The 15316-nt window shown below is 44.1% G+C and overlaps 1 protein-coding gene across 1 annotated transcript; it reads left to right on the top strand.

The window, feature by feature from the left end:
* The first annotated feature begins 11408 nt into the window (after nucleotides 1-11408).
* LOC101777372 (E3 ubiquitin-protein ligase PUB23) lies at nucleotides 11409-13153 on the top strand. Its single transcript, XM_004975541.2, has one exon. It carries the CDS (start codon nucleotides 11559-11561, stop codon nucleotides 12870-12872), a length of 1314 nt encoding a protein of 437 aa, XP_004975598.1. The 5' UTR covers nucleotides 11409-11558; the 3' UTR covers nucleotides 12873-13153.
* Nucleotides 13154-15316: the final 2163 nt, after the last annotated feature.

Here is a 15316-nt window from a genome sequence, read left to right as displayed (position 1 = left end):
GCTCATTAAAAATTTGATTGCCGTGTGTACAGCATCGAACCAGGTTCGAATGCATGTGCATGGGGCGGGCTGGCCATGGTAGCTAGTGCCAGGATGCATGTTCGAACTCCATGCAAACGTGTGCATGCTAGGGTTATTTTTTTTACTTTTCCACGTTCGTTTTGTTTTGATTTTTTTATTTCTAATACTCTATTTTAACCCGTATATGCATATATTTTATTCTTTCTTTCCTACCTATTTCATCTTCTATTTTTCTTTTCCTTCCTTTTTCATTTATTCCTTCTAATTCTCTCGCATACCTTTACTTCTTTTTCTAATTATTTTGTTTCCTTAACTAGGCTAAGTTGGATTATTTTATTTCCTAGCTAAGGTTGAGTTGGTTTTTTTCTTTCTTTGTATTTGTTCAATTTTTCTATTTCTTTCCTTTCAATTTTTATTTTTCCCCTTTTAATTTTTTTTCTATGTATACATACTATTTTTTCTTTCTTTCTTTCTTTTTGATTATTCTAATTCTCATGTAGATATTCTTTTTTTGGATGCTTTATTTCATAAGTTATATCATCAATCTTTATATATTACATTAATAGAAATAACCGACTTCTCCCATGAATAAAATTAAATTATTATGTTAAACTACAATTTCATTTTCTTTTCTTTTGCTTTGTTTACTTGTGGCACCCTTTTCTTTTTCTAATTATTTGTATATTATTTATTTATCTTTTATTTCATTTGGTATATTATAGTTTCATTTCCTTTTTTATTTTTAGTTCATCTTTCCTTTATTATTTTCTATTTTACAGATTAAAATATTGTTATATGTTTATAATGTCTTTATTCCAAGTGTACAATATTCTATTCAATGAGTTTATATAATTTGTTATATGTGTATAAATACTTGTTCTGTGGGTTCCTGCACTTTGTTCGAGTTATATAAATCTTTTGTTCTGTGAGTTCAAATAATATGTTCGATGTGTACAACTATTTTGTTTCGTGAGTTTGTATAATTTGTTCAGACGTATATATCTCAGAATTTTTTTTGAACATGATTAATAAATAATAATAAATAAAATTCATGCAAATATAGTCAAGTGGGATCTTATTTTGAAGGTTTTCTTTTAAAAAACTCAACGGTGCATTCAGAGTTTAATTTGGATGTTTCGTTTGATATTTATAGTTTTTTAAGTTTGAAACCTTCTTTCCACGTGGGATGACATCAACAGTCACATGCAATCAATTCTCTCTATTTTCTAGCCGAGGTTGAATTGGCCATTTGTTTGTTTATGTTCATTCCCTTTTCTATTTCTTTGCATTCAAATTTATTTTCCTTTTTTCCTTTTAATTCTCTATGCATATTATTTATTTATTTCACTCTTTCTCCTTTTCATTTTAAACCTCATGTACATATTGTTTCTTCTATGATTTCTTTCATAATTCATACTATCTATATTTACGTCTTATATAACTAGATGTTAATCAACACGTAACCGACTGTTTCATTTATGTGTATATCATTTCCTTTTCTTTCGTTTAGTTTTCCATCTCTTTCATTTGTTCGTGTGTATAATAATTTGTTTGCTATGTGCAAATTAATATCTATTTACCTTTTTTTGGATTGCAATATTTGTTATATGTCCATAGTTCATTTGTTCTAATGTATGAACTTTTGTTTGATGAATTTATGTAATTTGTTGTAGGTGTACAAATTCTTGTTTCGTGAGTTCGTGCAATATGGTCTAGATATACAATTTTTTGATCCATGAGTTCATATAAATTGTTCAACATGTATAGTTATTTTGTTCCGTGAGTTCGTATATTTGTTCTAAGTGTAAATATTTTTGTTCTGTGAGTTCATACAATCTGTTCAATGTGTACATATGTTTTGTTCCTTGAGTTCGTGTAATTTATCTAGACGTACATATCTCAGAAAATTTTTGAAACTTGATTAAAAAATAGTGATAAATAAAACTCGTCCAAATATAGTCAAGTGGGATCTTGTTTTGAAGGTTTCATTTTTAACGATGCAATTGAAATTTGATTTTATTTTTAGTTTGACACTCTCTTACGCAACGATTTGTCCATGATTTAAATATTTTTGTTCATCATGTTTAGTTATTTGTTACCAGAAAATAATTATTTGTTCGTGATGTTCGATAATTTGTTCGCAGTAGCCAAAATTAATTATTTAATATTAAAAAATAATTTTAAAAAAATTCTTAAGACATAGTCAAGTGGGGTCTTATTTTAAAGATCTTGACGTAATAAACATAATGGTGCAATCAAACTTTAGTTTGGATGCTTGGTTTAACATTTATACTTTTTTAGTTTTGGATTTGCATGCATGCGAGTTATGTCATCATCTTATCCTTTTTGCATGCACCCATGCAATCCTCTTTCTTTATCTCCTTCAAACTTTATATGTATGCATTGGCATTTAACTTAAAAAAGCTACACCGTCACATAGGGAAGGAAGGAACCACGCTGAAGGAAGCAACGAACTGTGCTAAAACAGTCTGATTAATTGGGCTGACACGCAACCCATCATGAATATTTCTACTGGCCAGCGCGCGCTTTTTGAGGCGATGGTTGCTGATCTGCCACCTTCTGCGACATATAGCCGCACCCAGAACGAGATCCTCTAACATTTTGTTTTCATTGGCAGATGGACGTTCGACAGCTCCGGAACATTGATTCAGCATACGATGGCAAGAAGCAACAATGGAAGAAAAAGAATGGAGCCCTTGGCCCATGAGCACAATGCGGCTCAGTCCGGACGCAAGTGGAGGAAGAAAAACGGCGCGAGGCTGACAGAAAAGGGCGCGAGGCTGACGGAAAAGGGTTCGAGGAGGAGAGAAGCGGCTGCCGGACAGAAGAGCTGTTGTGCTCTTCAATCTTGTTTGTAAGTATTAATCCGCTCCTACCATCTCTTCAACATGAAATTATCACTGATATTGATAGAAGTTCCATCATCAGATTGCTTGAACTCGATTGAACTTTCTTTATTCTCATGAAAGAAGCAGCTGGATGCTAACAAAGAGCATCATGCTTTCAATACATAAGTAATACAACCCCACTTTGTTATTTTTTATGTGACATCAAATTGGTTTTAGTTGTCCCAAATTCCAATCCCAAGTGATTCTACTCCTTGCTTGTTCTCTGGAATTGCAGCGCTGTTCATATTATTTTTTCCATTGCAGAGCTATGCTGCCTAGCTTTGTACCTCATGTTGGCATGGAGTTTAGAAATTTGGATGAGGCTTGGGCATTTTGGCTTAGTTATGGTGGACAAAAAGGCTTTGAGGTTAGAAAATGGTACACAAACAAATACAATCCAATGGGAAGATTACATCATGCTCTTAAAGTTCTTGATTTGATGAGTATTAAGTTATTGCCACCACAATATGTTAAAGCGATGGACACGAGAAGCACAGAGTAGAACTATACAAGACAAGCAGGGAAGAAATATAATCGAAAGTCCAAATATGGATGCTTTGCTTCGCTGCAGATATATGTCTAACAAATTTCTCAATTTGGCATATCAAGCAGCCAACTTTCCTCAATGCACCAAGTTAGTAGACAACACTTGACATCCTTTGTAAGCAAATTGAAGAGATGATTATTGCATGTCCAAGCACTTCTGTGAGTCCATCTGTAGTTCCCATAAATGCTACTCCACCAAATGATGTGTTGAGTAATGCATGCAGGTCCAAACAAAAATCTCAAAGCGAAGAAAAACTTAAAATCTCAAAGCGAAGAAAGACTTGGCTTGATAAGAAGCACCAGTTTAGGAAAAAGAGAGAAAATAAAGCTTCATCACAGTTTGGGAAAGAGACAAATAATGATGCTGCTCATGTACAGGTGTGAAATATTTTAGTGGTATGATTTGCACAATTTTATTTGTAGTGGTACCATTCTGTCCATTATCTCAAAGCCCTCCAATTTTGATACAGGAGGGTGGGGAAGAGGCAGGAAGAGGTGAAGCACCAGCACAAGCACAAGCTCAAGCACTAGTTGCAGATGGTACTGATTATAAAGATTACAGGGGTGAACTTAGCTTCACTCAAATGCTAATGGTAATATTGCTCATCATTTTCTCAATTTGCCATCCTAAATTGCCAAACACTGAAGTTCGCCTTCCCAGCTTGCTGCCTTTTGCCCAATTGCCCTCCTATGCAGTGATCGCTCTTCCTTTGCAATGGTTCCGACTTGGCAGCACCGGTGGCCCTCCCCATGGCGGTGCTGCACCTGGGCGCGTAAACCCCCTTGCCAGTCCCAACTGTGGCCTGGCCCCTCAACGGCGGCGACCGGTCAGAACCACTCCGTGATGGCTGAGGTGATGGAGACGAGCGCGACATAGCATCCCGACGTCGATGGGCGGTGAAGAGCGAGGCGGGGCACCCGGCGGTGCTGGATGGCGATGAGAGAGCTGCAGCACCTAGCGGCATTGATGGTGACGCGGTGGCGGCGGCGGCAAGATGCCCACTGCCGGCGCTTCCTTTTTTGTGCGGCCAGAAGAAGGAAGGCCAGAAGAAGGAAGTGCATCTTGTTCTCGTGTATGTAGGAAACTGGGCTGTTTAGTTGCTGATGATATTGGGCTGATATATGGGCCGCATGGTCATGAACTTTTTTTACTGTATGTGTGTGTCGTCGGATGCCCATTGCACGTCCCAGATTAGCCCAACATCCCTCTGCCGATGAAAACGCAACGGCAGAGGATCTCGTTCCACCTAGGCCATCCATGTCGGGGGGTCGCACACACGACTCTCCTCATTCTCACTCAAGTCACGACGACATGAGGGGCCTTATGCACCCGCGTGCCCGTATTTTTTTGTTGGTTGGTGTGCGGGTGGAACAAGTTGGGCTCGCGATCCATCTAGGCGAGATCTGATCTAGGCCCAACCCAAGTGGGTGGGAACTATGAAGACCAAATTGATGTCCATGGGCTATCAGTTCCTGGTGGGTAATGGGCTATCAGTTCTCGACTAAGCCCAATCATTTTCTTGGTAATGGGCTATCAGTTCACGGTTAATAACCAACCCCATGCGCTTATTCGTTGTTGGGCCTACAGATGACATTCCAACGGGCCTACCGTAAATCCTACTATGCAAGCCCGCTAATACATACCTATCAAAGTGTTTGCGGTCAAACTATATAGATGAATTAATTCACGGCTTCACTCCTATTTGAGAATCCGTGACTCCAAATCTATGTGCAGAATGACCTACGCGCATTTGTAATTTATAGGCGCGATCTGGGTTGAGTTATACTGTACATGCATCTATTAGCAATCTCGCGTTGTTTGTTGCTTCTTACGTTCAGCCATCTTCCTTTCTCAAACCTGTAGCAAAAAAAGAGGAGCATTCGGAATTAATAATCCAAATGGATGGCGCCAGTATTATGGTTCGATCAATGTACAAGGATATCATTTTCTTTTACAGCCCGTATAAATCGTAATATCATTTGGCTTTTGCTTCATGCAAAGACCTGATTTAAATGGGCTTATTCTCTTATGGGCCAACAGGTGCAATTCAACAGTAAATCCAACAGGTGGCCCGCTACACGACTGCAAGCCAATTTTCCTCTCAATCTGTTTTTCCTTTTTTGGCAAGGACTCTCAGTTAAGAAATTTAGTCCATCATTGCACCCTCTATTATATTAATTATTTCCATGTTGACTAGTGGTAAAACTACATTGACTTGCAATGGTAACGGGCAAAATCGCCGAGTTAAAAAAAATGAGAGCAAAAACACAATTGCACTGCAAAGTAGGAGGCAAGAACACCAGTTTCTCAATAGGATATTGACAGGGTCTACAAGAAACTAGCTCCATTCTTTTTAGTTGGCATATCTGGATTTTAAAATGTCTTTAAACGTATATTTTGACCATCGTTCTCATACAACATATCATCAATTGCTACGAAATCAATGTCTTATTAAATGATATTTGAAAATGAATCTGTTCGAAATCAATGTCTTATTAAATGATATTTGAAAATGAATCTGTTCGTGCAATCTTTATATGTTAAGGGCCTGTTTGGGAGCACTCCACTCCACAAAAAATTGCTCCACTCCACCAACTCCAAAACTTTTGCAGCCAAACACGTCTAGCTCCAGCAACTCCGGTTCCAGGAAAAAGGTGGAGCAGGGGGTAGATCCATGTTTTTTGTGGAGTACCTCAAGAGGTGCTCCAAAACTTCCAAAACCCCCCTTTTCAGACCTCCTCGTGGAGTTGGTGGATATTTACCCACCATTGCTACTCGTTACACAACTTACCGGTTCGCGAAACAAAAAGAATCCTCCCGTCGACCCCTCCCACCCTGCCCGCCGCGCCGCCCCTGCCCGCCGCGCCGCCCCTGCTCGCCGTGCCACCCGCCCCTGCCCGCGTCGCACTGCCGGCCCCTGCCCACCGCGCCGCCCCTGCTCACCGCGTCGCCCCTGCTCGTCGTGCCCCCATACCCTGCCCGCCGCACCGCCCGCCCCTGCCCGCCGCGCCGCCCCTGCTCGCCGTGCCACCCGCCCCTGCCCGTGCCGCACCGCCTGCCCCTGCCCGTCGCGCCGCCCGCCCAAGAAGTAGAGTTCAATGGACTAGTTGCGCGACTGCTCCTGGCCTTGGTTTCCCTACCAGCAAAGGAGAAGAAGGGGAAAACTAAAGGAGACTGATAAGCGGGACCCATTCACATGGGTATAATGGACTTTACATAGCAAGACCTTCTGTTTCCGGATCTGGATCTGTGCATTTTGCCAAACATGTGGACAGCTCTGGTATTTTTTTGGAGTTGGTGAAGTGGAGCTGCAATGTGGTGGAGTTGGTGGAGTGGAGCTCAAAAATTTGGAATGGAGTGCTGCCAAACAGGCCCTATGCTTGTAATTTGACTAGTTGATGGTCAAAACTTTTGAAATGTGTGTTTTTTTTTTAAAAAATAATCCTAACACACTTACTAAGTGCTAACAGAGGGAGTAGAATTTTGACCGGCAATTTCTAAGGGAAATACGATATCTCAAATAAATGGACTTATGCTATGAAGTACCCCCTCCATTCTTTATGAGGTATAAGAATGTCTTTCAAAGTCTACTTGGACCATTAGTTTCTCTTATCAAAATGTTATCAATTGATACAAAACAAAATCCTATTGAAAGACATGTGAAATGCAAACATAATAATATGCTTTTGGTACACTGAACATGCGTATAATTTGACTGGTCAAATCTATAAACTCTGACCTTTTTAAAATTCTAACATGCATGCCTTCTATTTTATGAAAGTGAGGGAGTAATATCTACCATGAATCTACTTACATTAGTTTCACATTACTGAATTATCTAACTTTTTGTATAGATATTGATGGTCTTTGAACTAACAAAACGACCTAAAATGACTAATATTTATGATAGAAGGAAGCAAATAGCCGCCGAGAGCATACCAGTTGACCAGTTCTGCTAGTATATGAAATTCTCTTCAGGGCTGCTGGAGTACGAGTACTATATGGCGCTACTTGGTAGGGCCATGTGACCCAAAAACCAATTAACGAAAAGGCAAATTTCAAGTCAACAGTATGGACTTGGATCGACTCCGATCCGAGTCCCAAAAAAGAGCTGAACCTGGCCTGGCCTGCACGCAAATGATCAGCTCGCCAGTTCGACCCGATCGGTCGGAGTCAACCCGAATCGCGGCCCATCACCGACCACGGCGACCGCCTGCGTACAGCTCACCCCACGACCGAGCGAGCCCGGTAGATCAACGCGCGCGCGTTTCAGTTTCGTCAGACGCATCCAGCCGACCTGACCTCCATGTGGACCGGCCCCCTGCAACGCTGCAAGCACAGCAGCATGTTCGTCCACTGTTTTGTTCAAATCAAACGCAGCATGAATGAGCGAGAGATATTCTCCGGCGATGATCTGCCGATGAATGAGGCTTCACGCCTCGCCGAACTTGCTTTGACATGGGAAGGACGCCGCCGCCGCTGTTGCTGACTTGCGCCGGCGTATTGTATGACTTGATCTCACACACAAAATACTAAACGTAGCTGATGACTGGATCTATTCAAACCGTTTGGTTTTTATATACGCTGGTTTGCTCTAAGGGTTAGATTTATGGAGATAATTAAGGGTTGGGAGTTGGGGACTGGGGCCGGCAGCTATTGGCTTTGCTAATGATTTGGCTTTGTAGACATTTAAGCTTTCAGTAATTTTCCTATGTTGCAAACAACTACTTTGCATTGGCTGGAAACAAAATCTTTAGAAAAAAAGGGCCACTTGTTTTAATCGGGAAAGCTATATTTGGTGTATGAGCTAGTGTTTTGCTTCCCCTCTGCAATGAATTTCTAGCTTGCTACTATCGGACATTTACTTTTGATTAGTTTTTTTTTGAAACGAGTCAGCAGGAGAGCTGCTGCTATATTAAAAAAACGGAGGAATGCCCGACGAGCGAAGTACAAAATTTACTTTTGATTAGTGATGATGAAAACTCTTCGACACCTTCAGCAGTGCTCTTCCACGAAGGTGGTGACCACGGATTTAGAGGGAAGGTTGTGGGCTTGTGGGCGGTAGCCGACCCGTGTCAGGGGTGGAAGCCCGACAGTGCGGCGGGGTAGAAGGGGCGCCATCGGAGTCGCAGGGGATATGAGGACGGTGGGCGGTGCCGACAGCAAGGGAGATTAAGAGACAAGATATCAAAGATGGGTTAGTGTGCGAGTGTGGTAGGTACGGTGGTCACAAGTTCAGTGGCAAGAGCCACGAGAGATGACGAAGGAGGGCGGTCTTTAGCGTGAGAAGCTTTGGGGCTGGGTGATTGGAGGAAGAAAGAAGAGAATAGCTAGAAGTTGAAGGAAGAAGAAGAATTGTTGGATCCTATCTAACAAACATAAAATTGAAGTTCGACGAAGAAAAAAGTTGTCTTTTATAGGTAACTTTTTATTTGGGTCGTTTTTAGTACCGGTTGATGTTATCGCCCGTTACTTAAGGGTAGGTATTAGTATCGGTTGGTACTATAAGTTCTTTGACGGGTAAATTCGAAATGAAAGTATCTCGGATCTAAGTTAGATGTGCTATATATGCAAGTAAGATAATAACAAAGGCACGCGTGAGGTAGGAGATCTCGGATTTGAAGCTATGTGAAAAATCACGTGACCCGGTAACTTCTCCGATGTTTTGATCTACCAGCAGGACTCTAGCGTGATCATCACGCCCTTCACTTCGTTGTTGCGAAATGCATGCATGCATACAACCACACAAGTGGGTAGAGGAGCACACAGCACATATGCAGTCATGCAGAAGCCAAAAGGCACGAGTTCCCTCAAGTAAGCGCATGCCATCTCCCGCTTAAAGTGTTTTTCACGTGGCACGTGCGTGTATGGCCGGAGTGCTTGCCATCCCGTTTACACCTCCTTTTCTGCCTGTGGAAATTTCTGACTTCTTTGCTTATGAGAGCTGGCTGTGGAACGAACGCCTTTTTTTGTCTTTTGACATCTCGTGCATACATGCGCGCACGCAGCCAGACAAACACTCGGAATTCCACCATTGTATTAGTAAATCCTGCATGCTCAAACGTTGAACCTTGCACTGATGTTTTCTTCATCATAAAACGACTTCCTTTTTAGCTTAGTCGATTACTATGACTATCCGTTCTTGCTAGGATGTGGTATTTACAAAAGCTTCAACTACTTATTATTGGTACATACAATACCAAATTAATAACATACATAAAAAAATGACATAATGGCAGTCGTAAGTCGACCGTGCATGTTGCTACTTTTTAATTTGCTGTGACCTGACCAAGGTTAGGTTAATCGGAAGATGATGACGACGGCATTGTAAGTTGTTGGTACGGAACCGATGCTAATCCATGGACAGCATCAGCATGCATGTGTGGTAAATGGAAAGGGATCGATGTGTCACATGGCATGTGACGTTTTGATACTGGTCCACTAACGAACGCTTTGAAATGTGCGGTGGGTCAAATGCTCACCTCGCCGACGTGTGGGCCAGCAGAAAAGGACGTGACTTGTTAGTTGCCTCCTCACCCAAACTGCAGTCCTCTAATAATATTGTCATGAATTCATGATCCCAAGGACGAAGCATTCCCAACTACCTCTCTATTAAAACTGCTCGTTTCCTATATTTTACTGGTGGCACAGTATCTCTTTTGCATGCATAAGCAAAAGAAGAAAAGGTTTTATGTCTGATTATACGAACTTTGCAAAAGGTTCAAAGATCACCAAAATATTTATATGTTTAAATATTGTGTGCTCACTTATAATGGTTGGGATCAGAAAGGGCGAATAGGAAAAATACAAGAATTAGTTTCATTTCGTAACCGCAACAATGGACTTGCTGGTTGGAATTTGACGCACAACAGATTTTGCTGATATGAAACTTGAATAATGTCTGTGCTAGCTACGATAGAAAAACTAGCTATTTGATGGTCATTTCAAATCGATTTATTTTCCTTGGAAGCCGGTTAGTGCGGCTGGTGTGCTACGAAGAAATACACTGATTCAGCGCGCGGGAGTACACGAGAAGCGCAAGAATTTATTAAAAAAAGAATGACAATAGTATTCTTTGTTCATAAGAGAGAACTAATGATAGAGTTTCTTCAAAGACGCTGAACACAAAGCAGTCATTGTATAGGAATTTTGGGGGTAGGCTTATTTTCTTTGCTGCTAAGGCTGAACAGAAAAATTCAGGTTCAATTTATCTATTTTAATGTCTCCCATTTTCTTTTATTCCAGGAAGAGTCCAACTATAGTACGCCACGATTTTTGAACCCCACGTAGTCCAAAGACTTGAATTACAGCTGCAAGAATTCATTCGGAATAAGCAATGCACTGCCAGTGAAATTGATTGAGGCTGAAAGGCTTTCCCGCTGATCAGCCGCTGCTGACGCGCGAAATTGTCAAAAGCCAACGAGGAGGTCAGTCGAGGCAACGAAGAAGAGTCGACGGTTCGGCAGCCAGATAAACAAAGCAAATTAAAATCCCCAGGGAAGGTCAAAGCCGCAGAACATTTCGTGGTCCGTGGCTTTCGGCTTTCCCTCGCGGTGGCCGCCCCGCCCTGTCCGGCAGCCACCAACGGACGACCCCGCTCCGATCCCACCCCCTGGCCGAGGGGGACGGCGGCGATCTCGGCACCTGACTATTTATTTTCCCCTGACCCAGATGGAGCTAGCGCCGCGCCCGCCTTGGATTTCCCCTTCCACACCAACCAGAGAGCGTAATCAACCACCACCTGCGCCAAATCACCGCCTGCGCTGCGTAAACAGTCGCAGAAAAAGAATCCACCGAACGAAGACTGCCGCCCTGCCCACTTGTCGCCGTGGACCTCGCGGCTTCTCTGTCTCTCCCCCCCTTCCTCTCTCTCCTCTCCATTAGTATAAGGGCTTCGTCGCGGCCAGTTCCATTCTGCTCGAGAAGCCTTTCCCATTTCGATCAGGGAATTTCTCTGATCTTCATATCCCTCTCTCTCTCTGTCGCTTTGCTTCTCTCGTAGTTTCATGAGTAGATAGGTGAGTAGAGTAGACGTATCCGCGCGCGCAAGAGAATAGGTAGCTAGGATAGATCAAGAATCCATGGAGCGGTCGCCGGCGCCGGCGCCGGTGGAGGTGCCCAGGTTCTTCGTGTGCCCGATCTCGCTGGAGGTCATGCGGGACCCGGTCACGCTGTCGTCGGGGATCACCTACGACCGGGACAGCATCGAGCGCTGGGTCTTCACCGACGGCCACGGCGACTGCCCCGTCACCAAGCTGCCGCTGGGGGCCGGCGACCGGGAGCCCACGCCCAACCACACGCTCCGGCGGCTCATCCAGTCCTGGTGCGCCGCGCACGCCGTCGAGCGGTTCCCCACCCCGCGCCCGCCCGTCGACGCCGACCGCGTCGCCGCGATCGTCGACGCGGCGAGGAAGGGCGGCCGGCCGGAGGTCCTGGCCGCTCTCCGGGAGCTCGCGGAGATCATCGGCGAGAGCGACCGCAACCGGCGGTGCGTCGAGGGCGCGCCTGGCGCGGTGGAGTTCCTCGCGTCCGTCGTCAAGAAGCATGCCGCAAGCACGCTATCCAAGCCTTTGGAATTGATGCACGACGTGCCGGAGGACTCGCCCATGTCGACCTCGCCGGAGGAGGCGGCTCTGAGCATCCTGCATTCGCTCAAGCCCTCCGAGGAGACCCTGAAGAGAATCTTGGAAAGCAACGACGATTTCGTGGACACCTTGGCGTCTGTGCTGCGGTGGCCGAGCCACCGGGCGCGCACGCACGGGATGCACCTGCTCAAGGCGGCGCTGTCGGCGATGCAGCCGTCGCGGCTGAGCACAGCTAGCACCGAGCTGATCGAGGGCGTGGTCAGGGTGGCGGCGGACAGGGCGCTGCCGCCTAAGGCTGTCAAGCTGGCTCTCCACGTGCTCTGCCGGCTCAGCCCGTGGGGCCGGAACCGCATCAAGGCGGTGGAGGCCGGCGCCATGGCGGCGCTCGTAGAGCTGCTCCTCAACGAGGGGTGCGGCGGTGGCAGCAACGGCGGCGGCGGCAAGCGGGCCGGCGAACTCGCGGCGGTGGCGATCGACCACCTGTGCGGGTGCGCGGAAGGGCGCCAGGAGCTGGTGGCGCACCCGGCTGGGCTGGCGGCGGTGGCGAGGGCGGCGACGCGGCTGTCCCCCACGGGCACCGAGAGCGCGGTGCGTGCGCTGCACGCGGTGGCGAGGCACGCGGCGACTCCCGCGGTGCTGCAGGAGATGCTGGCCGTCGGGGTGGTGGCGAGGCTGCTGTACCTGGTGCAGGCCGGCGCCGCCGGCGAGCGACCGAGGGAGAGAGCGAGGGAGATGCTCAAGATGCACGCCAGGGTCTGGAGGGGCTCGCCGTGCCTGGCGTCGCACCTGGCAACCTCCTACCCTTGTTGACAACTTGATATCGCATGACGACGCGACCGAGCAAGATCAGGATTTGCAGATTTGGTGACCATTTTCACCTCCAATATAGTTGATTGTCACATCGTACGATTCGTAGTAAATCGGCAAAACCTTTCTTCTTTGCTTCATCGTTGCATGTAAAGATTGTATTCTTAAACCGCAAGGTTTGATGTGTAGCTTCCCCAAGATGGGGGTGTTGGATACGGAGATTCGTTACACTGGCATATAAAATGTACATTTTGGAAGAAAATTGCAACATTTTGTTTGTTAAATTCTTGAATGCGTGATCAGCTAATCATTCCATATGTAATGCTTTGCTGTTTGTGTCATATGTTTAGCACGTTGGCTTACGTGTTACACATTAACTGAGATGCGATTTCGCGCATCCATTTGGCAGCATGACAATTTAGCAGAATAAGGTGGTACTTGAACTTTGATAAGACGACAATTATATTGCTTGTAATTTTATTTTTGCAGTTTTAGTTATAATAAATCTATCGAGTGTGCAAGCATGCATGCTATGTATAATCCCATTGAACAGGTCTGCAATGTGACAACTAAATTGTTTTTCTTTTCTGAATTTTAGTTGCAAATTAAAATATGCGTAACTGTTTGGATGTAGTTTAGAAAACTATAGTATCAAGAAAATGTAGTTTTATAAGCCAAAGACGCACAAAACCGTGGTTTAGGAAAAAGAGGTCTTGAATGGACTTTCTAAAACTCCAAAAAAACTATGACTTTGACAATACCATTGTTTTAAAAAACAAAAGTTTATTGCATCCAAACACCCGCTAGCTTTCAAAAACCAAAGTATATATTTTGAAAAACTGTTGTACATATTTCGCCCAATATTCCAAAAATATTTTGCGTCCAAATGGGCCTAAATTGCTTTTCTTTTCTGATTTTTAGACAGCAATATTTGTGTCCTGCAAAAGGAAAAGGTTATATCCAACTTTATTTTATTTTTTGGTTTTGCAAATTTTCTAACGACGAAGCTGTGGTAGTGCATTGCAGCTAGGCTATCAGTCTATCACCACCAGCCATCGCCGATGAAGCTGCTTGGATAGATGATAGATCAAGTGGTAAGTGTTTCACATATAGGTTGGCGAACTGGCGAGGACAACGATGGAATGAGTTGGAGGAACGAAGAAGAACGAGGGCCGTAATTTGCTTGGCCAACTGGGTTCCATGAGGAAGGCGGGAAACCCACAAAGGGAACGGGCTGGAAGAGGAGATCGTGATGTCTCGCGTTTGGGTGGTAATGTCTTATGTCTTTAGGGTGGAGGGAGTTCATTAAGGATTAGTACTAGACAAATCCTTACGCAAACAAAAATATCATTGTTTTACAAGAATAGGAAAGCATGTAATTAAAAAATTTACCAAGATATAAACTTGCACATTTGAGAAGGAATCATGGAGCACTATGAATTTCTTCTGACCGAGGATCATCTACTCCATCCGTTTCAAATTATAGATCATTTTGATTTTATAGGTTCATAGATATTATTATGCATCTAGACATACACTGTATCTACATTGTATCTAAGTGCATAGCAAAAACTATGCACCTAGAAAATCTAAAATGACCTACAATTTGGGAGGGACGGAGGGAGTAGCTAGCGATGCGTGTCAACTTTTGAAGCATCTAAATAAACTCACGTTCTTTTCATGTTGTTCTCCCCCATCTCTTCCATGTATGATTGAGAGCGTGGGATGTAAAAGTCAAGCTGTCAAAACTTAAAACTAAGCAAGAGACAAAGTCATATACTCCCTGTTCAGCAAAGAGTATCCCTTTAGTTCTGTCCTAAGTCAAACCATCTTATGTTTGATCAAGTTTATATGAAAATATATCAATGCTTTTGATGTCTAGCAAGTTTCATTAGATTCGTTATGAAATATATTTTCATAACATACCTATTTATAAATATTGATTTTCTTCATTGTAAACTTGATCAAACTTAAAATAGTTTGACTTATGATAAATCTAAAGAGACACTCTTGGCAGGACGGAGGGAATACTAACTGTACACCACCAGCCGCCTTGATTACTTATCAGGTGGGGTCCGTACGCCATCCGTGTCTCAACGAGCAACACAAGGATGCGCATTGCTTGTTCTAGCTGCGACCCATAGCCGCAACGGTAAGAAATCAGGTACCTGGAAGTAGTACGTGCACAGTAGCTGATGATGAAGCAGGTGTAGCGCGCGAGCGTACATGCACCAGCCGATCCCGCAGCGGCGCCCGCCGCGAGGGCCCCGACGGGTCGACCGGTTTGTACATGGGAGTAGGAGCATCTTCGACGGTACGAGCTAACACTAATTCTAGCTGATAAATTTGAAGGAGAGAGAACGTACAGCTGCTAGTCTTGAATGTTGTGCGGTGAGGGAAAAGCGTATTGGGAAATGGACGAGATTATCTCTTCACTCATAACTAAT

The sequence above is a fragment of the Setaria italica genome, chromosome VII (genome assembly GCF_000263155.2).
Source record: "Setaria italica strain Yugu1 chromosome VII, Setaria_italica_v2.0, whole genome shotgun sequence".
NCBI classification, from domain to species: domain Eukaryota; kingdom Viridiplantae; phylum Streptophyta; class Magnoliopsida; order Poales; family Poaceae; genus Setaria; species Setaria italica.
Note: the sequence above shows the minus strand (reverse complement) of the source record. Positions and strands in the feature narration are given on the sequence as shown.

Excerpts from the sequence above, each read along its gene's own strand:
- LOC101777372 (XM_004975541.2), top strand. The coding sequence starts at position 11,559 with ATGGAGCGGTCGCCGGCGCCGGCGCCGGTGGAGGTGCCCAGGTTCTTC.